Genomic DNA, 25,587 nt, shown 5'->3' with positions numbered 1-25,587 from the left:
AACAGTTAATAACCAAAAAAAACAACCACTCTCCCTCAAAAGACTTAGCCTACCACCTCACTTCATTTGAAAAGAGGCTCTCCTACAATGTAACACCGTATCACAGATCAGAAATTTACACCTTTAATATGACCGTGGTACCTTCTGAATTTATATTTTTACTTTATATTTTTTTAAACCTTTACATTCAATTTAAAAAATATCTACAGTTGTTATACTAATCACATAGAAGTTCTACTGAAAGTCTCAAAAAGAAAAAAAATGTCAAAAGCAGAGATTTGCTTCTTTTCAACTACAACTGTACATAAGACAAAGTTACAATTTGATTGTTGGATTCTATTAAAATGATCACATTCATGTAAAAATTAAACTACCTTAATATTGGAAAGTTATAGCTCAGTACAATACTGTAATCCTATCACAATACAAAAACTTGAAATTATGAAACAGATCACAAAGAGAAATTGATCCAATATATTACTTAGGAAGTGTAAAATATTAATAAAAATACACAAATTCTTTATTTTATATAAGCCATTCAGTCCTTTCACAACAAGTTTTAAGTGTACCATGGTTATGAAACTTTCTTCACTTGTAGGAAACCTTCCTTGCCCAACCTTGTTGTGTTGAGCAAGGGAACTAACACAACAGCATACTGTGAAAATACTCAGAAGACAGAACACCGTCACCACCATAAAACTGATTCACCAAGGTTCTTGAACACACAGGACTATGCACATGCTTAAATACTTTGCTGATTCAAGGCCTAGATCAAGGGTGAACAAACTACGGCCCGGGGGCCACATCCGGCCCTTCTGATGTTTTAATTCAGCCCTTGAGCTCCCACCAGGAAGCAGGATCCAGGGCTTGCCCCACTCCAGCCGGGGAGCAGGGTCGGGATTTTGTCCCGCTCTGCATGTGCTGTGGTTCTGCGCTGCTCCTGGAAGCAGAGGCATGTCCCCACTCCAGCTCCTACGCATAGGGGCAGCCAGAGGTCTCTGCACACTGCCCCAGCCCCAAGTGCCACCTTTGCAGCTCCCATTGGCCTGGAACCACGGCCAATGGGAGCGGCAGGGGCGGTGCCTACGGATGGGGCAGTGCACAGAGCCACTTGGCTGCTCCCCTGTGTAGAAGCCGGAGGGAGGACTTGCCGATGCTTCCAAGAGCTGCTTGAGGTAAGCACCACCTGCACCCCTGATCCCCCTCCTGCCCTCCAAACCCCTCAGTTGCAGCCCAGAGTACCCTCCAGCACCCCTCCCAGCCCCAGACCCACTCCAGAGCCCGCACCCCACCCGTAGCCCTCGCCACCATCCTGCACCCCAACCCTGAATGTCATGATAATTCATGGTCCACCATACCATTTCCATACCCAAATGTGGCCCTCCGGCCAAAACATTTGCCCACCCCTGGCCTAGATCCATAAGCACTCAGAGGTAATCAAGAAAAGTGTTGTATGTAACAGCTGTGTCTGTTTTGCAATCCACCATAGATGGACAGAATATTTTGGCTTTGATCATCAACCAGGTAGGTGGTGATGCTGCTTTGTTACTTTATTTCTTTAAAATATTAGGAAAGAATCTATTCTCCCATGAGTATTAGTAAAAACTGAGAGCCACTACCCCTTACAAATTAAGCACATATTTTGCGTTTTACTGAATAAGGGCCTATGTCTTTGTTATACTACAGTTTTATTGTTTCATTGAGTTCTCATTTTATTCCTTCTGGAGTAGCTAGAGCTTCAAAACCGGTTGCCATTAGGCACCTGAGGATGTACTGTGACAAAGTTCCTCCTCTACCTTGGTGGGTTCTACGCTTATTGGCAGATTTGCTCACCTCAGTGATCTTCCCCACAGTCTGGGTCAACTTCTCCTGTGTCTGATCAGGAGTTGGGAGGTTTGGGGGGAACCCGGGCCCACTCTCTACTCTGGGTTCCAGCCCAGGGCCTTGTGGATTGCAGCTGTCTATAGTGCCTCCTGTTACAGCTGCATGACAGCTACACTTCCCTGGGCTACTTCCCCATGGCCTCCTCCAAACACCTTCTTTTTCCTCATCACAGGACCTTCCTCCTGGTGTCTGATAATGCTTGTACTCCTTAATCCTCCAGAAGCACACTCTCTCACTCTCAGCTCCTTGCGCCTCTTGCTCTCAGCTCTTCACACACACTTCCTCTCCTCTAGCTCCCTCCCGCTGACTGGAGTGAGCTCCTTTTTAAACCCAGGTTCCCTGATTAGCCTGCCTTGATTGGATGCAGGTGTTATAATCAGCCTGTCTGCCTGAATTGGTTCTAGCAGGTTCCTGTTTACTCTAGTGCAGCCCCTGCTCTGGTCACTCAGGGAACAGAAAACTACTCATCCAGTGACCAGTATATTTGCCCTCTACCAGACTCCTGTACTCCACTGGTCTGGGTCTGTCACAGTACATATATTTCAATGTATTCAACTAGCTATGGAGGTTTCCGTAGCAACAATTACCATAAAGCAAATCTAAAATCCCAGCATCACAATTTAGAGATTTAATTTAGTCTGCAAATTCAGCACACTAATTCCCATGACAACAGAATTTTCTAGGTAGTTTTACTACAATATTTATTAAATTTTGCGAATTATACATTTTAAAGGAGTTCCCTTTTTTAATGTTTCCCTTATACTTCTTTGGTTCCTCTAGCTAAACAACTAGAGTCCCCACAAACGCGAAACTTCCCTCTCTCTCTCACCCAGATAGGTAATATCACAAACCAGTCATCATAGTTCAGGGCCACTGCACTTGTATTTCAGTTCAGTAGCCAAGCAAGGCTTCCAGGTCCTCAGCTGTTGCCTCTCTTGGGTGTAGACATGCATCTGTCCCCCGTCTGACAGGGTTATTTCTGTGCTGCACAGTTCCCTGCTTTCTCTGTGTATTTCTCAACATAGACTGATTGCCTTAGGACACCTGCTTTCTTTCTCTTCAGAGGCGGTTAACAGGTGTAATTGCTAGTTACACAGGTAAAACCACATAGCATGTCCTATGCAAGCCTACTTTATTCTTAAGGAGAAAAAAAAAAAGAGAAAACATATCAAAAACAATGAAAACCTACATGCGTGTTAATAAGCTTACCAGAATTAACCCCAGCTCTAATATAGATTCTCGCAGGAGCAGTCCTTCAATGTCCCACTGAAGTGGCTTCCTGTGCAGTCACAAATTCATCACAGCTCCAGCTCAGAACAAGGATTGGGGTCCTCCATGTACCGGAGGTCCTATCCATTTGCTGGATCAGGAAAAAAAGCCATCAGCCAGTTTGGACCAGATTATTTATCAAAAAAACCTCTCTGTCTTTTGGTCCATGGAAAATCCAATTTGAACTAGTATATGCTTGCCTCTCCAGTGGGGTGGCTTCAAAGGGATGATAACAGAGGAAGTACTTTATCATTCCTCTTTTCTACTAAAGAAGGTACAAATAATGTCACAACAACATATACAGGTTGCATTTGACACAATGTACCACAAAGATATTAACCCTACTTCAATAGGGTACAACAATTCAATAAAGTTCATTCAAAGTATTGCAGGACATTGACAATCTGTCACACCAGCCACTTTGAAGTTTCGTAATTAAGCACAAAAGTTGTCTTTCTAATTCAGGATAACCTGAGTTTCACTAAGATTTGCTCACAGACCTGCTCAGATTCAACACTCTTTGGGCTAGTCTACACTGGCAGCACTTGAACATGCCTTGTGTGGTCACAGCGCAGCGCTAGGAAAGAGCTCTCCCAGCTCTCTAAAAAATCCACCTCGAAGAGGGGGGCAGCTCCCAGTGCTAGGGCACTGTTTACACTGGTGCTTTACAGAGCTGCAACTTGCTGCGCTCAGGGGGGTGTTTTTTCACACCCGAGTGAGAAAGTTGTAGCGTTGTTAACTGCCAGGGTAGACAAGCACTTAGTCATGCTAGCTCACCAGCTGTGCTCTGCACATAGCTTGTTGAGCCATAGCGGGATAGGAGTGGGAGTCTGAAGGATATGAGGGCCCTAGGCTGGGAATGAGACAAAGCTGGTGTAGAAAGGGATCTCTGTCTCTTTTCACTAACAAATCAGTATGTGAAGGCCTCCAAAAGCACTGCTGCCTTGGCTCCTTGGCAAACTCAGGCAGTAGCAAAGTGCCTCAGCATAAAGCACCAGTGCTTGAAAGACTTCCCCGCATGAAGAAGCTAGGAGACACAGATGCCTACGAAGACTTTAGACTCCCCTTGCCACCAGACCCCTTTTACCACTGGTGAACAACCTGTGGACTACATGTGAAGAAGATGAATACTTCTTCCAGAGCTGAAGGGGGGAGGGGCATGGATGAATCCCTGCCCCCATACATCCCCACTTTCTGTCCCTGTCCTCCACACCCACAGTAATCCCACCCACCAACACCACAGCTGCTCAAACCCCAGCAACACCATACGGAGTCAAAGTGGGCAGGATGAGCAGCCATGTACAATAAACTGGGGGACCTGAGCAGGAATGAGGAGTGGATGGAAGGGAATGTTGAAGCTATACATGTGTGGGCAGGGGAAGCCTCAAGTTGAAGTAGTACTCCATTCCAGTTCAACACACCAGCAGAGATCTTTGGTGAACAACCTCAAATTCATAAAGACAGAGCTCCTCTCTGCTTTGCTTCTCTCAGTGTAGGTCCTCAGTGCACCCCCACCTTCAAACTTCATTTCTCCATCCTCTCTCATACAACTCAGCTCCATTTCGCTACTATCCCACTTCTCAACATGCACCCACCACCTACATTCTTGAGCTGCCTTTAGATAATTCTAAAAGGTGTTTGGTGTTGGAAGAATTTGAGCATCCCTCAAGGTGGAATATGTTCTCTAATACTAATATCAAACCTGGATTCTTGCTTAGATTACTAATCTAAGCAATAATTCTTTATAAACATGAACAGATATAACCATGAAGCTGTTCTGCTAATCTCCTGGATAGAAACAGTCCTGACTAGCCACCCAAGCTGCTCTGCCCCAAATGGGATAAGCCTGGACATGACCATCAAGCTACAGACCTGTCAAACTGTAACAATGAGAAACAAAGATAGGCAGTCATTTAGACCAGGTTTGCTGATTAATAGCAGAAACTACTGCATTGGGTTGAAGTGAAAGAGAGCAGGGAAGGAGGGAGGAGGACAATCTAAGGGCTCTAATATATTCCAGATAAAAACTATAAACCTTGTCACATCAAGCTTGTGGAAAAGCAATTTGCCAACACAGGCATGCTGGTGGGTGGAAAAAAAAACAATGGCATGGCAATTAGCTTACTACGATGCAAGTTTATTGTCAACTTTGGAAGAAATGGTGGCCAACACTCTTTCTGGTATATTAGGGCAAAGATCAAGCCAGTGGAGGATTCCCCTAACATAGTGGAATCTTTGAATAGTCTATAGCTGCCATAACTACATACATACTGATCCCAATACAGGGAATGTTTCTAGGGAACCCCAAACGCTTGTCAAATCTCTACAGTCACACTGATTCCTGTGGTCCACTGGCACCCAGCACAATTCTGAGCAACATGAGCTGCTGTAAACTGCAAAAGAAAACCAGCCCAGGAGTATCAAGGGGACACAAACTCACTCTTTCCACTTCCCTTTCAGTCTAGTGTCAAACAGCTCAGTTGGAGAACCCAGCCCTTCAAAACAGGTCTAGCATCATCTTAACCTTGTAGACAATAGTGCAAGGTGCACCAGTCATTACAGCCTGAAGTTCACCACTCTGTGGACTCAAAACAGTGCCTCTAGAAAAAAAAAATCGAGATGTGCAAAACTTGATCTCTCAAACTGCTCAAAAAGCATTTTCAATACTTTTTGTCATACGATGTGTGTGGGGATTTTTTTTTGGTAAATGTTTAATGCATCAAGCCGTACACAAAGCATGTTATAAGGGATTGCAGATAATCTGATATACTTTTGGTGCATTCATGAGAGACTGAAATAGCTAACTATCCATTAAGAAAATGTCATGTTTATCTTAGAAGAGTGAAGGTGGTAGTTACGCAGTTTCTGTGCATGATGTATCTAAAAAAAATCCACACAAACCTTTTTGCACCAAAACACAAGCTTCTCCCACCCAAACTAAGTCTGAGGGTCTCCTTTTGAGACACTAAAATGACTTCATACATCTCCTCAAACACCACGCCTCTAATGCTCTATCTACCAAAAAGACACGCCAGTAGGAAGAGGGATTCCCGACGGTAATACCCTGGGTCTAAGTGATCATCTGTGGACAGACTTCCAGATTGCTAGGAGCGGCCATGCTCCAGCCATTTGAGGCTAATAACATCAAGTTTTTGACTAAAGTTTGGATTTAATTTTTGTTACGAAAGTACTAATGTGAAGGCACCCTTGTAAACCCTCTTCCCAAATGCACGGAGATGGTATCCTTCACCCATAGTATCTTTTCTTGATTAACATGAAAGTAGCAGATTAAGTCACCCAGTGCAAGGGACTGATGGAGGTTTTAATTTTGAGAACCCAAAATTATAAATAGAATGACTTTCCTTTTGCAAATATATTAATCCATTCACCCCTCCGGAGGACACCTGCGATAAATAATAAGCAGACAGGGAATTAAAAAATGACAACACTACCACCCTCCATGGTAAAAGCACTGAAGATCCCTGTATTCTCTTTTGCAAGTTTCTATTGTAATTGGTCCAAATCAATCGGAAGAAACCTGTGTCTCAAATCTGCATCCAAGGAAGACACTACTTAAGCAAAAGTTGGCTATATGTACTCTACGTTATTCCTCATGTGAAGCTCTGTTCTTTTCAGCCTATATCAACTCCAAAGCTGTTGAGATAAGTGTCTTTTTCAGCAGTCCACGTAACAGTGTACTGGATTTTAGTAGCAACTCAGGGTTGCTGCAGGGTTTTGCTGATGCTACAACGTATTCCAAAATTGTTTAAATAATAAAAGTAGAGGAACTGTTCCAGAAAATAAATTTACTGGTGAAATTATGCTAAACCATAAAACTTAAAATATAGCTTTGGCCCTAGTCCATACACAGGCATAAATGTTTGCAGGAGCGATGGTGTCCCTTGTCTGTTTGCCAGAAGCTGGGAATGAGCGACAGGAAATGGATCACTTGATGATTACCTGTTCATTCCCTCTAGAGCACCTGGCATTGGCCACCTCTTGGAAGACAGGATACTGGACTAGATGGACTTTTGGTCTGACCCAATATGGCCATTCCTGTGAGTGGGGCTTGAGTGGTGGCCTTTGTAGACTCCTTTCATCAATCCATTAATAGTTACTAAAATCCTCAGTATTCCCTGTATGCAGGTGTGCATATTTTAAAAAATTCAGTATAAAATTTACTAACTTGACTTTTCATTAGGTTTAGTTGTCACCCTCATATGTATGCAAAAGTCTGTTTAACTTTCCAGCTGTACTGTAACTGAATATAGAGAACATACTGACTAAAGATATCATCACGGCTCACTGTTAAATAGATTCATATAACTTAGAAAAATATTTAAAAGTTTGAACAGTAAATAAGATATTGGATTTTCTGTTATAGTTGCTGGAATGTGTAATGCAATCAGTACAAAATATGAGTCAGAAAACAGTGTTATAAATACAACTAATTTTTCCACAAATATTTCATACAATAAAGGCTGACTTAAATAGGTAGCATGACTATGAGGTAAATTAATTATAAAGTGGAGAAAAATTATCTTAATAATTTAAAAATATATTAAATACCATAATCTGTTAAATAAAAAATAGAAGAGCGTTGTAGAAAGAATTAAGATTTTTCATAAATGCAACTATTTAAGCATGCTTGTAAACTAGAAATTGAAAAGTGCCCTGTGAAGGAAAGAGAAAAAATTGTTTGTTCTACTCTTTCCCCCTCTTTCTTTGTGATATATAAAGAAAGTCTGAACGTTGCAAGTTTTTTTTAACCTGAAAATCCTCAAGAATGTTAAGTCCTGTCCCTAGGATAAAAGTCAAGCAGGGGGAAAAAAAAGGTTTTAAAAATGTTAGGCCTTCTTTATACATCAGAAAGCAAATGATTATATTTAAAACAGACATACACACACACACAGCATAAACCTGTGTTTCTTCTGCAAGTCACCTTTATGGGGTCAGTATAGAACAGATTTTAGTTTTCATTACAAGCTTCCATCATAACATTTATTCGGCACCTTCCCTACAAACATATCAAAGTAATTATTTTATTATAAAACTTAGTACTTACATTGTACAGTGTTTTGAAAACAGAAGGCACTAACACAAACTAACTAATCATATCCTACGATCCCCAAACTGCTCCACAAAGGAGCAGATTAGAGAGTGATAATGCAGCAACAGCAAGGTGAATAAAAACTGGATTTTTAATTGTTAAATTATGTTTTTCTTTTTAAAAATAAACTTCTTAAAAATGGGATCTGAATTTAATATAATATATATTAAGGCCTAAACTTATTAAAATCTCTTAGAACATTTAAGTAAAAAAATAAATATGCTGAATTCATTAGCCTCTATCAAAAACATTAGAGTTAAAGGCTGATTTTCTATAGATAGAAAAAAATCAGGGGAAAAACATCTAAATTTGGAGGTCAACCTTTATAAATATGGCACAATAGTATAAATAAGAAATACATCATTCACCATTTTCTAACATACTAAAAATGTACAATTAATATGTATCTGAAAATACTAAACTATAATTGCTTAAATAAATGTATATAGCGATACAGTACCCTCCTAGGTAACAAAAAGATGTACCATATCTAACGTAAAGGCTCTATTTAGTTGTAAATCAGTATGTTTTAATGGTTCTCTCAACCATTGAGAAAACACCTCTCTCTAAAAAAAGTGAAGTACAAATGGAAAAGTTGATTAAAATTGATTATTTAAATCGAAGTTTTCCACTTGGTGATTTAAATCAATCCATACTGAGAAACTCTAGACTAACTTGGGAGCCATTAAGCACCCAGCAATAACTCAACCACAGCCTTTGTCATTCAAATCTATTTTATCAAGGAAAAGTAATGTCAGCCAAAACACAAGGTGGGAGAAAACTGCTTTGAAAACAGTAGCACTACTTGAAATCTTGAACCATAACCTACACAGTCAGTAGAGTATGGTAAAAAAGAATTTGGTTCAGATGCTGACCAAAAAGGCCATACCTATGCACCTCTGGACAAGATAGAGTAAGGGAAAGAACTGTTAGTAGAATTGCGTACAATGCCCACATCAGCCTGTTGCAGGACTCAGACTCACATTCGTGTGGACCTTCTTGCTGAGACTACTAACAGGAGCAATGACTTCTTTGTTTCTTCTCTAAACACTAGAATACACTTCCTCCTACATGGAGTTAGTCCATTTTTATCCTCTTTATAGAAGAGTTTCCTTAAGCCTTTGCACGTGTGTCTCTTCCCGCACAGTTATTTAAGCTAGCATCCACCCTTTTTTGGAACCCCTTCCCTTTGCATCTGATGAAGTCGGTATTCACCCACGAAAGTTCATGTTCCAAAACTTCTGTTAGTCTATAAGGTGCCACAGGACTTTTTGCTGCTTTTACAGATCCAGACTAACACAGCTACCCCTCTGATACTTCCCTTGCTCAGATACCCTCATCAGCTACCCGAAGTTTTGGGTTACTAGAGAAGCTGATTTTGCTTCTTCCACATCACTCTCAAACCCAACAGTTCTCATTAACTGTCACTAAGGCCACGTCCAGACTAGGAATTAAAATCGATTTTAGATACGCAACTTCAGCTACGAGAATAACGTAGCTGAAGTCGAATTTCTAAAATCGAGGTACTCACCAGTCTGGACGGCGCCGCATCGATGTCCGCGGCTCTCCGTGTCGATTCCGGAACTCCGTTCGGATTGATGGAGTTCCGGAATCGATGTAAGCGCGCTCGGGGATCGATACACCGCGTCCAGACTAGACGCGATATATCGATCCCCGAGCAATCGATTTTAACCCGCCGATGCCGCGGGTTAGTCTGGACGAGGGCTAAGACAACAGAGCTGCTTCTCTTCTCAGTCTGTTTGCCCCTTCCCTGCTGTTTTTATTACTCTTCCTTCTGTGTGTATGCCTCATTCACCTCTGCTCTTTCACATTTGTATAGTTTTCCTCCCCTGCTAAAAGAAGAGAATCATACCTATATTCCAGCACACAGATCATCTCTTGCGGCATTGGCATGCACAAACTGAATTAATCTCCACAGTTCATCTTCAGGTTCAAATGTAATAGGATAGGACAAGTTCACACTGGAGCAAGGCAGAAAAGAGTTAATGATCTCTCCTGGAAACAGGAGCTAACATTTATCCTGTCCCTGCCAGAAACAATAAGTCTGGAGGGAGGGCCTCTAACTGAAGGAAATAAAACAAAAGAAAGCAGGCTTCAGAACTGGGTCTTCCTGACAGAAGAATTTTGGGTATAAAGCAGAGAGGTGCCGGCTGAGCAGCCAAACCTACAGGAAAGGGTTGGACTGGTCATGCTACTAAACAAATAGTTAAACCACAGGAAGGCAATGAGTTTTGACCATACACTGAACATATAGACTGTTTTGGAACAAATCAACTGGGAGAGTCACATGTTCACATATGTTCTGTTCAGGAGCACAGGAGGAATTCTCTCCAGGTTTACAAATTAACAAAAAGAGAGAAACAGAAGGTAGAATAGTACACAGTTCTCACACCTCACAAGTTTGAAGTTTCTGTAGAATTTTACATGCAACTCTCCAACTTTTTACACTATGAAATGGAATACATTACATTATTAGCTTCTCTATTAAATGTTGTAGGGAAGTTCAGAGGATCCCAAAGTTTATTACAATTATTTTTGCAGTCTTCCAAAAGGCTTAGAAAGTTTGTAAGCACGGCAAACTTGGCAGTCTTTGTGACAACCTTGAAAAGCATGGACTGTTCCAAGTTTTACAACACTAATTATTAACTTCTTAATGACATTTGACTTCCCCATCCCAGAAAAAAAAAAAAAAAAAAAACTTATATTGCTGAAAATTATGCACTTATATTCAAGAAACTGTTCACACAATTTTAGAACTGCTTTGACTAAAGTATAAACAGTTACTTAATATACTGTTACAGTAATAATCAGGTACAAGTTACTGTTGCTGTGGCAGAAACCATAATAATATGCAAAGCTTAACCACATGCTACAAAGCTAAAACAGTAGTTATACTTTAACAAAAACTTGTTTTCTAATGTCTTTCGGACCATTTTTTATTAGTGAGCATCTAATTCTAAATCATAATTGTTAAAACCATTTTGCTGTGCATTACCTAAACAGATTTTCCCAGATACTACATTTGCTAACAAATACAAGGTTCCAATTACCATTACTGACAGCTTACTGTTACATTATATTTTAAAACACACTGCACAAGACACCAACCTAGTATGTTATCCCCCATCTTAAAGTCACTTCAAAGTTTCCAAAGGCATAATTCAGTTCTACCTTTTAATATGAGTGGTTTCCAAATAGATAAATCAGTGTGATCCCTAGTATAAACACAGTTATACTGGTAGAAAGATGCTGATAGAAGTATTGCCTATTTCACAAGTTTATGAAAATAAGCCATGACGACATGAGCCCCCCACATACTGGTATAACTCTCTACGCTAAAGAATTGCACTGATTTAACTTGATCTGTTTCCAAACTGACAGAATTAAATTGATACAAAAACAAAATGTGACAAATCCTAAAAGATGTCTGGACACAGCATGAGAAATTTGTCTCTGGACATCAAGCAATCATGACAACCTGACCAAAAGAGGGATCAGAGAGCAGATTGCTTTCAAGAGATGTATGTTATTCATAAGAACATAAGAACAGCAGTACCGAGTCAGACCAAAAGGTCTATCTAGCCCAGTATATGTCTGCCGACAGTGGCCAACACCAGGTGCCCCAGAGGGAGTGAACCTAACAGGCAATGATCAAGTTATCTCTCTCCTGCCATCCATCTCCATCCTCTGACAAACAGAGGCTAGGGACACCATTCCTTACCCACCCTGGCTAATAGCAATTTATGGACTTAAACACCATGAATTTATCCAGTTCTCTTTTAAACGCTGTTATAATCCTAGCCTTCACAACCTCCTCAGGTAAGGAGTTCCATATTTTTCTTTTCTCTCTGTACCTACCTTAAAATGCCTTAGTTAAGTTTAGCTTATGGAAGATGCAAACCCAGATAGAAAGTAAATAGTTATTTCCTGTTTTTAATCAATCTTACTTTTAAGATTACTGTTGTATGGGTAATTTCATGCAGAGGTCCCCAAATAGAAGAGAACCTTGTAACCTGCAAGGAGAAGTACTGAAGAGTAAACACTTTCCAGAAACTACACCATCCTCTGATTCTTGGTCAAGGGGCATGAACGGATGTGTCATCTCACAGACATGTTCACCTGCCACAGTCAGACGGTAACACAAGGGGGAAACCAAAAGACCAAGCAAGACATTGAGTAGGAGTGGTATTGGTCACAATGTTATATAAAGCAGAGTTTCTCAAACTGGGGTCCGGGGACTACTCTGGGACTTCACAAGTCATGTCTGGGGCCATCAGCCCCGCTGATCATCAACTGCCCCTCCCAGTGCCTCCTGCATGCCATGGAACAGCTGTTCAGCAGTGTGCGGGAGGCACTGGGAGGGAGGGGAGGAGCAGGGAGGGGGTGCACAGAAGCAGGGAAGAGGAGGGGCAGAGGTGGGGCCTTGGAGGAAGGGGTGGAGTGGGGGAAGGGCTTGGGGCTGAGCAGGGAATTTGGGGGCCTGTGAAAAATTGTAAATCAAAATGAGTGTCCTCGGGTTACTAAAGTTTGAGACCCACTGATATAAAGTATATTTAAGTTGAAGAAATACTGGGCTTCTGTATACATCCTCCTCTGCATGCAAGCCTGCTGGCTATTCAAGATAACAGTAGTTATGCAAATGAATAAAGGGGATTATATTCACTTATACTTCTATCGTACTTTAAATTCTCTTAAGTTTTAACTAATAAAAATATTCAGCTTCTGCCCCAAACTGAAAGAAGACGTACATGAAGGTGAATTCCCACACTCATGAAAGAAAGAGATGGATGGAAGAATACTGAGACACTGTAAAACAAATGGACCATATTATACCCTCTATTTCTATTTGTGGAATGGTAAAGGGACACAACAGATCCCATCCCAGGGAGATCTGCCTTTGTGCTGTCATTTATCCAACCCTATCATTTCTCTACCTCGATAGAGGCACTTTGAGCTTCTGAGACAAGGGCAAATAAATATCTGGAGTCAAATCAAAGGCTATAAAGTCCAGTTTCCTGCCAAGTCCATGAAGACCGGCATATTAGGGTATGTCTACAATGCACAGTTGTCGCCAAAACGTTTGTCTTTCGCGGGTACTTAAACCCCTACCCGCCTGCAAAAGACAAAAGTTTTGCCGATGCAAGCAACAGTGTGAACACAGCTTTGTCGGCAGAAACACTCTCCTGCCAACAAAGCTTATGTCGCTCGCGGGGCTGGAAGTATTTTGTTGGCAAAAGTGCCAAAAAAATACCGCAAAAAAGCGTTCACACTTGCTGACTTTTAGGTCAACACAGCCTTGTTGCCAAAAGCTGCATAGTGTAGACAAGCCTTTGGTGGTGCTGAACAGCCTGAAAAAGCTCCAGGGTCAGGAAATACTTTAGCACATACACTCCTACCTGACTGGAATGCAGGGAGAGACATAAAAGGATACTCAATGCAGGATAAGCACTGAGTAGGTAAAAGAGCCAGAAGAGCAGGTGAAGAGATAAAGCTCCTACAGAAAGCTCATTCATTGAAATAACTGACTGGAAGATTATAAGTAGGGCAAGCTAAGAATGAGAGGAGGTGGCATGCAACCACAAGTTGGAGGAGGGAGGGGTACTGGTTCGCACAGCTATCCAATATTAATCTCTTAGGGACCAACATCATTTCAAGCTCAAGAGTAGGACTGCACAGATGATATATTGCACTTATCTCAATATTAAATTCTAATATTTGGTAGGCAAAAACTGATAAGTAATCAGGAGAAGGCACAGAATGAGAATAAGGAATTCTGGGCTCTCTTCTCAACTTTGCAACAGACTTGTTATGGGGAAACGGACAAGACACAACCTCAGTTTCCCCATTGGTTAGGTAAATATTTATTAACAGAATTAGAATTCAAAACCAATAGGTGGAGAATGATTTGAGCCATTCCTATCATGTGATTTTCAGTTCATAGGAAAAAGATTAAACATTTACATTTTGAAGTAGACTAAAGTATTTCAATTACTGACAACTGAAGTTCAAATGAAATTGGTCAGAACTCCATTTTTTTTTAAATATAACAAGCGTTAGACTAATAAAATATAAAAAGGAAATTTTCACGACTTAGTGGTATCCTAAATTATTTCTGAAAGTCATTTATACCAACAGTAATATTAAAGAAGGCACAAAGGCATAATCATTATATTCATACTGTACACACATCAAAAGCTAAACTTTGTGATTCCAATACGATTTTAGTGACAAACACAAATGGGATGAATGTATTTTTTTCCACCTTTGCTCACAAGCAATAAATTAGTATGCACAGTGAGAAAAATGAAATATCTGCCACCAGCTCTGAATCAGCATAGGCTATCCTCAATACAAACAGCAGATCTAAACTAGCTTGAGCATCTACACGCAGACCTATCAGTCTGATCTCTTTTTTAAAAATTAATTTATCCTTCATTAGCCTCAAACAGCAGATCTACTGAAATAAAAAATTCTCAAATGACTGGAGAGAACCTTGTGTGGGTCCCCTCCTATATGGGTGAATTTCATCTTAAGAAAATAGCTTACATGGTTAGGAACGAGGCTTGGAAAAATCTCAACCAAAACAAATAGAAAATGTGGACTAGCAAGTGGTCTTAAGAGCTACTGACTCTTTCACAGAAAAAAGGAAGACAGGGAGCAGAGTGATTGGAGAGAGTAGCTGACAGGCAGGAAAACTTGTCCAAGCTATGGAGAGAAGCAGTAGTAACTTCTCAGCTCAGGAAAAAGGAAGCCTTGCAAAGAGGTTTCTGAAGGGTGTGTACTGAGGGTGTACTCCTGGGGTAATTCTGCATCACTGTGCAATGCAAAGTCTTCCAGAAATCAATGTTGTGCATGCAGAATTTCCTTTCCCCCCACAGAAATGGGCTGCAGTGCTGCTGGCCACCACTAGGGGCTGCTGGACCTGGAAGAGCCCATCTTGCACCTAGAAGACACTGCCAGAGGTGGGGGAGGAGGAGCTGGAGGGTTCCCAGCAGCTGCAGTTCCCTGCACCCCCTGAGGGAAGGAGACAGGAGTACACAGGAAACTCCACGCAAGCCTGGGACCAAGCATCAGGCTGTTTCCCCCTCTGGATCCCTGGGCTGAGAGGTAGGGGGGCAGGTGTCTGGGCTGGTGGGGGGGGGGCTCTCCAGCTGGGTTCTGAAGAAGTGTGGGTAACTGGGCAAGAGGGGGCCCCATGGCTGGGCTCTGGGGGGGAGCAGGAATTGTTGGTATCTGGCCCCCCAGCTGGGCTCTGCAGGGGGGGTGGGGGCAGAGAAACAGGAACTGGGTTGTCATAAGGGTTTCTTTAACTCTCTACTCCTGGGGGAATTTTTGTGTGTGTCTGTATTGTTACAGACATTCTTGTTGACAGGTATTTTGAAATAAATTACCAAAATAACTGAAACTGGCGTGATTATGTAGTGTTATTTTGACAAATAAAATTTGCAGAGTTTTAAAATACTGTGCACAGAAGTTTTATTTTTTTGGTGCAGAATTCCCCCAGGAGTAAAGGTGGAGAAGTCTTAATATAAGTTAAACATGCATAGCATGAAGGGAGAGGGAAATGACACACGTTTTCGAGTAGGCTAGCTGGCTCAATCCTTAAAATAACAGGTGTTGGGTAAATTTAAATTCTAATAAAAAACCAAGATTAAAACCTGTACAGTACAGACTATGTAGGACACTGATAAAGGTGTTCATAAATTTCTGCTTAGATTTAATGACAGTTTAATTGTTTTGAGATTTTAGGTTATAACTTTATAATAAACTCTATCCAGTCTTTTTATTGATTTCTTATAGTTAATGGTTATTGTGTTCCTACAATGGGGATTTTTTTTATTTCATTTTGGATTTAAAATGTTGATATGTATTACTTTCCCAATAACTAAAATTTATTTTCATTTTTATTTGCATTTGTTGAGTCAAATTTCACTGCAACAGTTGCATTTTATATGACAACATATAGGATCAGGGCCTAAAATGAGTAAACTCCTACGTATGTACAGATACCTGTTCCCCTGCAGATCATCACTGGCTTCAATAGAGCTCTGTGTAGGCCTAATGAGTTCTGTCTATGTGCATGAGTTTGTAGGATCAACAAGGCCCTAGTGATTTCTCTGATTCCAATATAAAAAGAAAACATCTCTGCAATAAAAAGATTCTACCACATGTGAAGCATGGTTATTTACCACTATAAACGTTTTATAAAACTTGAGTTTATCTATTCTTTGTTCTATGTCAAGCTTTTTCAATACTAGAACCTGGACATTAATTGCAAGAGTATCTTTATCATCCCTAATAATGAGCACTGTACAAATGAAATCAGCACCCATTTTACAGTTCATGTTCTTTATAACATTACTACCAAGATAAAAACCCTTGTGACGACACAAGACAAGGTCTGTAAAACACCAAATTCCATAATTTGTTTGCCTCAAAACCATGAACATTTCAGAAAATATTTAGTTCCATGACAATAACATTTCTACTATATATTTTGGATAACTAGTTATTGCTTTTGTGTGTGTACCCGGTAAGTTATATTTATGGAAACGTATCTTTTCTATTCTCTAACAAGTAGCCTATAGTGTATGGAAAAGAAATAAATCAAAATAGAAAATTAAGTTAAACCACGCATTCAATTAAAAGTAATTTAAGAGGTACTAAACGGGAAATCATTAATTGTTTGAAAGCTGTGACACCACACAATGAAGATATTCTTTTCCAAAACTATTGATTTATTTTGGTATCACTAAATGGATGAGAGACTGAGATATGCTCAGTTTAAGAAGTTTACATTTTAAATTAAGAATTGTTTCCTGAGGAAGGGTTTAGCAATATATCCAATTCTAGCAATGAGTATTCTATAGGTTACCCATTGCAGAGAAATTTACCATTTATGAACCATTCTACCTCATTGCTTTAATTTTAAAACGGGCATTCATATTTTTATAGATATGATTACACAATCTCCTTAGAAACTAAAAAATAATATTTTCCCCAACTAATTTTGTTCTAATCCATTTTACCAGCAACTATATTATTGCTGTGATTTGAAGGAAGCCAAAATTAACATAGCTGTTTTGTTTAGCCCCAACGACAATTTACACAGCACCTTATTATGCCCAAATATTTTTGGACACCACGGAATTGGGGGGGTTGAGAGCCAAAGTGAGTCCCGCAATTGTGGAGCAAATTTTAACAACAATACTAATCATAACCTTATTTTTATAAGGCTATTTTTCTAATCCTTTTATTTGCTAAAATAGCCTTAAATATGGAAAATGTTCACTAAGTTTGGAAGTATGTCATGGTAATTTTTCCTAACAATCCCTGGTTATTCAGTATCACCAGACATACATACACAGAGTTTATTTTTGATGCCTGTGGATTCTGTAGCCATACATTGCCCAGTTTTGCAGAGCCCTAAAGAATCCTTTCTATGCCACCCCAAAAATCCTGAAATTGGCTATGAACATCAGATAAGCCCATGCGAGAATGTCTGATTATATATATATATATATACACATATACACACACACACACACACACACACAAACATTCAGTCAAGCCAGAAAGGGAACACGATACGCTACTGTGGCACTCTGTTCCTCAAAGCAGCACCCTGTAACCCCATATTCACCACTGTCATATAATTAGGATATGTCATGTATAAAGTATGCCTTGTGAGGTATCATTTTTAAAGTCTTAATCTGTTGAACATGAACATTCCATTGGATTGTATATGCTATCATTGTATGCAAAGTTATGAAGTTTTGCTGTGTGTGTTACTCAAATATGTTGTAAGGTTGGGAAAACCCACAACCGGCCTTTCAGGTACAACAATGGAATAGCCAGACAGGCTGATGCTCCAGTAAAGAGAATCCACTTTCCCAACAACCATCCCAGAAGACTTCTCAGAGATAGTATATAGACAATGGAGAATGCTTAACCAATAGGGGTGGAACCCCCACGTCACAAGCATAGATCTTTCCAGCAAGCTAGAAGAAACTATAAAGAGAGGAAGTGACATCATGATTTGGCCTCACTCTGCAACAACTCAACACCTAGAAGCATATCTGAAGAACAAAGACTTTAAACTGGGGGAAGGTGGCCCCAGGCTGGAAGAAAGTTTCAGCCTGTCTACTGAAGGGTAAGCCACTGCTTGTTTAATTTATAGAACTCAGACTGACATTTTATTTTATTTCTTAGGTAACCAACGTTGATCTCTACACTTGCTACTTATAATCACTTAAAATATATCTTTCTGTAGTCAATAAATCTGTTTTATATTTTACCTCAGTGTGCTTTGGTTGAATTGACTGGGAAATCTCAGCTCAGTTTACAAAGGCTAGTGTCTGTCCTCTCCACATTAAGGGAGGGACAGACTGGATAATGAACTTACACCGATCAGGCTTCTGACCAGGGAAAAATGGTACAGCTCTGTGGTGCAAGGCTGGGAAGCTGGGGGGACATGGCTGGAGCCTCTCTATTGCTGGTTCATGATTGGCTGGGAGAAGCATTCCTGTAACTCACTTGGAGGTGTCCCTGACTGTAGATGTCTGTTTATAGCTTGCCCAGGTTGATGGGATGGGATAGAGGGTTCCATAGTCCCACCGTTCAGATTGCACCCTGGCAACCCTATCACAACTATATTTTAGTAGATCGCATAACAGTAAGTCATTTTAAATAATCTCTGAAATAGAGAGGGTTTATATACACACACGATTATGGGTGTACTCGAAATATGTAGTTCTAATTAAGAAGTTAGAGAATGTTCCACATAAGTTTTCAGCAGTGTAGAAGTCAGGTCAAATGTTTAATCTAAAAGCCTTTAATAGCCAGAAATATTTCATAATAAAATTGCTGACTGATTTAAGGTTTTGTTTTTAAAAAAATAAATTATTTTCTCTTCCACTTTTAAAGCAAAATAGTAAATTAGAAATTAACTTTCAGAACTAAAGAGTGCAGCACACAAGTCATGACAGGTCACAAAATGTTATTTCTTGGGTTTTTCTACACTTAAAACACTGCAGCTGCGCCACTGTAGCGCTTCAGTGAAGACACTACCTACATCAATGGGAGGGGTTCCTCAGTCAGCATAGGTACTCCACCTTCCTGAGATGTGATAGATCTATGGGAGAATTCTCTTGTAGAACTGGCTAAGTGCCTACACCAGGGTTGGAGGGTTTAACTTCATCGCTCAGGGATGTGGATTTTTCACACCCTTGAGCAACAGTTATACTGACCTAATTTCCTAATGTAGAACAGGCCCTCCTATTCCCAGAATAGGGTTTAACATGATTGGCTTTATACAGAAAGATGAATTACTTCATATTACTATGACCCTTCAGAATAGTATAAAACAAAACTTAAATGTTCCCTACCTGCCCTCAACCTCAAGTTGAGAGATCACATCTTGAGAAATTTCTGCAAGATGTCAAAAAGCAAATCTTCATTCAATTTGACTATTTTCTCAATAAATTGTACAGTAGCCTTGTTAGAAGAATGCTTTTAAAAGAACAAGCTTAAAGTATATGTAGAAATAAAAGCTTTTTCAAATGAACACCTGGTGGATCGGACTAAGCTTTTAAAAAATAAACAAACTGCACCCATACAATATAACATAAAAGATAATGAGGAGACTAGCCAGGAATATCAGAACATTCACTTTGAACTCCATCTTTATATTTTTCTTATTTGCTTCTGAAAAGTTAATGCCCCAAAAGGAAAGTACAGCCTTGTGATAAAGACTAAGACAAAAAACAGGTTTTAAATTAAGATTTGTCTATAGACAAATGAGCAGTAGGATTTTTCAAACCATATGCTCCAGTCCAGGTCTGCTTTTGTCTACCTCCTCTTATGCTACAGGGAAAGCAGTTTAAGACGGGCTAAAGCTGATAATGCAATTTGAATGTTTTTTTGTTGGTAATTTCTCTTCCTGTGGGGAAAAAATATGGAGGGCATTGCTAACAAGTTGTGCTAGCTGCAGAAATAGCAAGAAAAAGCTTGAAAATACAGATATGCAAGTTGAAGTCCTGTAATATATAATGGAATACTGAACTGTTAAAAACTGTTTTGACTCTTGTTACCAGGTATATGTGGCCTACTCATCTTCTCTCTAAAACTGCCCAAAATTCTTTCCTATAATATTTCACAACTTGTTTTCTTGAACTTTGGTCTCGTGCAAGCGGCTCATTTCAGCTACTGAACATACACTTCCTATTTTCTTTTCTTTCCAGTTCACCTTGTACTACTTCTTGCCCAAAAGTTCACATACTAGAATAAAACGTGGTCTGTAATCCTTCCTAATTTAGAATAGCTTTCATACTTCATCAATATAGAAATGGTGTTCCCCCAGCTCGTCCCTCAAGTAACATAAATCCTTTAGGTGTTAGTGAAGGCACCCTTAACTAATTGCATCTTCCTAGTTTTCAGTACAAAAGTTTTTTAGAAGTAAAAACTTAAATTTGTTTTGGAAACAAGTGCATTTGCTTCCACACAAAAAGAGTTTTAAAAATACTGTAGCACCAAGTGCAATCTACAGCTGTTTCCACATTTTTAAAATAGCAGTAGAGTTAATATTTAGAACAGTCAGAAATTAGTAGCCTGACCTTCTGCAGACCACATTACCCATCTAAATGACCACCACAAACCAAGGTGAAGAAACAGTACATATCAGAACACATTCTTCGATAAATTAACTTTAGGGCAATAATCTTAAATTCTCTTGTAACTGTGCAGCAGTCACAACAAGAGCTCCTCAGTGAATTCATCTTAAGGGGGATTACAAACATACAGATGACTAGAAACACTTTCTTACACTGAAATATGAGTGCAATTTTATTAATCTCAACATGAAGTACATCATTGAAGAAGATTAATAGTCATTGCCATGTTTCATTTTTTCATGTTTGCTCATTAGACTATTCTATCTACCTTTACTACATTTACTGTAGTAGTATAAACACACATCAGGAAAAATAAGGTTGATAAACTCACACACGCACACCCCGTAACTTGTAGACTGTTTGACAAAACAGTGCAGATTAAAATGTAGAGGACTTTTAAATTTATACAATTTAACTTTATTTTGTGTTTGGTAGTATTTTTCATCCAAACTGCATACCCTCCATGCCTGATGGAGCGTGTACACACACAACCACCAATAGTTACAGCTATTAATCAATATATTAGCTGAAAGTTAAATAGTACCAGATTTCTGAAACTGAAGTTTTTCAATCTGCATTTCACATTACTTCTGAAGTTCAGAAAAAATATGCCCAGCCAAGTGTAATCATATCATTGTCCCTGGCAGAAAGACTCATCAACTGAGAACTCTACAAGTGAGGGCAAACTTGTAATTTTTTAAAAAAACTTCAAAAGTCTGTCAGAATAAATAAAAACATTTTATAATTTATCAATATAGTGATAGCATGAAAAAAGAAAATTGTATTTTGATTTTTATTCTCTACACTAACATATTAAGGCCCCAAACCCACAAGCTAATACATGCAGGTGGACCCCTATGAACATAAGTTTGAAGAATCAGATCCTAAGTTCACAATACGTCTAGGGTGGGATTTTCAGAACCACTCAGCATTGGCCTAACTGGTAAAACTCCTATAGACTTTAATGAGAATGGTATCAAGTCCACACACTAATCACACCTCTAAGTCATCATATGTTGTTCCTTTAAAGCAGTCTAGTAAAACAAAACAAACACACTTGTCTAAAAATTCTCAAATCCTATTATAACTATGATTTTGCCTCCTCAGTTTATTTACTTTGTATATTTGATATAACTTTGTTTTCCCTGTTTGTGTGGGGGGGGGTCTCTCACAAAAGAAAGATGACAGAAGATGACATCCAAATATAAGAAACCACAGAAGTTGGTGGAGGGGCTCAAGGCAGATGTAGCTCCTCAAACCACTTTTTTTTTTTCTAAATTAACCAGATTTCAAGGTAATAGAGTCTATCTAATTCTAAAATGTTTGCAAATATACAGAATCATATTAATACCACAAAGCACCAGTCATAACTTCTACTCAAATAAATCTATGAAGAAATAATTTACCAACATAACACCATGCCATGGGTGGAAAGCAAAATAGCATTACAATTGAAGTCTCCAACATTTAGCATAGTAAACAAGTATAACTAGTCCAGCAAATTCTTCTACATGATTAGATAAATCTGATTTACCATATACTCACTGGCATGTTTAATATATGCTGAGATAATACAGTCATCAATATCATATCAATTTTCTCCATTTAAGTCATCTACAAAAAATTTACATATTGCTGTACTCTTTATTTGCAACCTCATCGTGCCACTTCATAATACAGTCCTGACCTATTTTTCAGCTGCTTAATTACTCTGCTGGCTGACACGCTTGTTAAAGTTAAGACAGTTTTTAGTTACAGTGTGTATTTCAAACATAGTTCCTCCTGTAACAATATTAATTTGCCAAAGGTCTCTATAAACCAAACCTCTGGAGACTAGCCAATATTTTTATTTTGCTCTCAAATCAGCTGCTCTGTTTGAACAGACACTGTGTGCAACTGGTGTAATGGCACGTGAAAGTAATATTGAGAGAATACAAAACTATATTTAACTCTAAGTCTTGTTACTAGTGACCTGCAACTTTAACATCTGTTACCCCCACACTAACAACGTACTTAGCCTGCATTTAAAGCTAATGATCAAAGCAAAAACACATTTTAAAAATGGTATTTAAAAAACATTTAAGATCTGTTAAGTAAATTCAGAAGTCTTAGCTAAATCAAAATGTTCTAAGAATAACCTGCTGACCATAAGATGGAAGCAGTATACATTAGTTTCTGGCTTTCTCATTTTACAAATTAGATATTTTCCATCTAATAGCAAAAGAACCTCTACAAAAATCATTTTAAAACACTATCTATAGCATTTCTAGCTCATTTAGGGCTTGATATAAAAGGAGTTATCAATATTTATATTACAAAGTTAACTAATCCATATGCAGTAGCTGATTTTATATGGTACAAGGATGATAAGACACTCAGCACCTAAAACCAAAATGGAGCTGGGATACAGAAATGACTCCATGGGGGGGAAAAGTTATAAAAAGTAACTGTGGAGTCTGCTCAAGTTTTGTTCAAACAAGAAACTGGTTGTTGTTTTTGAATTGTCAAATTATAAATACAAGAAGACATTATTAGCCTACCAGTACTTTAAAATCAAATGATTGATAAACATTCCCCTTTAAAAATAAGTGCCTTTGTGATATGTCAACATAAAATAAAAAGCATCTGAAACCCTGAGAATTGCTAGTTTTGGCCACTCTCTAATCAAATGTTTAAAGTACAAAGCAGCAGCATATCCTATCTAATTTTTGTCCAGCTCCTATTTCGACTGATTATAACAGCCAAAGAATAGATATTTAAAAACAAAACTGTTAAAGAGCCAACACAACAACAAATATGCATTTTCGAAACGAACTCTTCATAATAAACAGAATAAATATACCGTCACCTGGGAACAGCAGCAGCATTTCACAGAGTTTGAGAACACCATACAAGGACTAAACTAACACTTATTACTAATCATGGTTGGGGGAGAAGAAGGGGGAAGAAACCGCAGCAACGTAAGTTCCAAAGGAGCTCCACTGAATTGTCATCAGTCCCACATACCATTTTAAATTATTCTTTTCCCCCTCGGAAATGGAAATAGACATACTCCTTCCCAAACTACATTTGCAAATTACCTCTGTATCCCAAAGGGAAGCAGTAATCGCTGTAACAAGAGAAGCTCGGCAGCCACGCCTTCCTGCTGGCCTGACAAGTTGCAAAGGGAGGGTATCGCATTTCTTCGATCACAACAACAATCACATACAGATCCTCCGGTTAGTTTTACACACGTCAGACAAACCCATCCAAAGGGAAATTGCAGAATGGGGCAAAGCCAGGGAAAGGAATAAAGGAAGGGGAAGCTTTTGGGCGTAAGAGATAGGGAAGGGATGATAAAAGTGGAACAACGGGAAAACAGAAGGGAGACTCGGTGTAGGACCAAACTGCTTGTTTACCACTACATTTTTCGAGGGAGCGTCACCTCCCTAGGCAAACTTCAGTGCCCGGGGAGCTGGAAGGGGAACTGCGCAGTGCGTGTGCGAGGTGGGGCACCGCCTGCCCCCGTCCCACGGCCTGGGGAAGAAGCTATAAGGGTAGGAGCAGCTCAGTCCATGGCTCAAAGTTTGTTAGCGCCAGCGTCGTCACCCCCCTCCCTGACTCAGCTGCTCCCCGGCAGGAGGCGCCTTCGGGAGCAGCAGGCTCCGAGCTGCTACCACTCCCCAGAGACGGGGCAAGAAGCACGCGCGTCCTCTCTGGTCCAGACTCTCAGCTGCCACAGCCCCACCCCCAGCGGGGCATGCGGGGGGCTCGGCCCGGGCCCGGGCCCGGCCCCGGCCCCAGGCAGAGAACAGGAGCCGGGTCTCCCCCTCACCTTCACGGGTTGGGCAGCGCGAGTGTCCGAGCTGCCGCCGCCGCCCTGGGCATGTCCGGGAGAGTCACGGGGAGGCGCCTCCCAAGCCGGGCTTAGCTCTTCGCGGCTGCTGCTCCTGCGGCTGCCGCCGGCGCCTCGGACGCTGCCATCTTGTCCTGGCGGCTGAGAGGAAGGAGCCCCAGCTCAGCCTGCTTAGTTCCCCAGGCCTCCGCCTCATCTTCCCGGGGAGGGACCCGGCCCTCCCCCGGCCGCTCCTCTCTCCGCCGGCGGCCTAGGCGCTGGGGCCCATGGTGCACGCGGAGGGGCCCGCGGGACTCGCTGCACGTCAGTCCCGCTTGGACATAGCTGGGCCCTCCCGAGCGGAGACTGGGCGAGCTCTAGGCCTCCGCCGCAGCGGCAGCGCCCCCGCCCGGGCCCTGCCTGCCGCCGCAATCGGAGCTGCTGCCCAGAGCGCCGGCCCTGACCCCCGCTCAGCCCCGCCGGGGGATCAGCCTCCTCGCCTGCTGCCCCAGTTCCCTTCTTCCGCGCCAACCCCTCTGCCAGGCTCCTCGCTGGAGCCCAGGGAAGAGGCCCTTGCTCCCGCCCCTAGGAGACGGTTGAATCTTTCCCTTTTCACCTCTTCGAGAGCCCCTTGCTCCCTCTGCAGCCGCCGGTGAGCCCCTTGCTCCCTCTGCAGCCGCCGGTGAGCCCTTGCCTGCAGGGGAAGCGCAAAATCAAACTCCCAGGTTCAGCCAGGGCCCTCCCCCGACGCAGTAAGGCCTACATCTTCTAATCTATCGCACTTTCTAGCTAGCTGGTGCCATTAAACCACTTCACAA

At 40.7% G+C, this 25,587-nt stretch overlaps 1 protein-coding gene across 5 annotated transcripts in view; it reads right to left on the bottom strand.

Moving 5' to 3' along the window:
* HIPK3 (homeodomain interacting protein kinase 3) overlaps nt 1–25,081 on the bottom strand; it is a 139,755-nt gene extending 114,674 nt beyond the window's left edge. For 2 of the 5 annotated variants that reach the window (XM_030560290.1, XM_030560294.1), the window contains exon 1: nt 24,036–24,483. In XM_030560290.1, coding sequence (XP_030416150.1) covers nt 24,036–24,135 — 100 coding nt within the window. In that variant the 5' untranslated portion in view covers nt 24,136–24,483. Of the gene's footprint in view, nt 1–23,803; nt 23,929–23,961; nt 24,013–24,035; nt 24,484–24,769 lie in introns of those variants that run through there. The other 3 variants (XM_030560292.1, XM_030560293.1, XM_030560291.1) reach the window with 3 other exon arrangements.
* Nucleotides 25,082–25,587: the final 506 nt, after the last annotated feature.

Source organism: Gopherus evgoodei, chromosome 4 (assembly GCF_007399415.2).
Source record: "Gopherus evgoodei ecotype Sinaloan lineage chromosome 4, rGopEvg1_v1.p, whole genome shotgun sequence".
Lineage (NCBI taxonomy): Eukaryota > Metazoa > Chordata > Testudines > Testudinidae > Gopherus > Gopherus evgoodei.
Note: the sequence above shows the minus strand (reverse complement) of the source record. Positions and strands in the feature narration are given on the sequence as shown.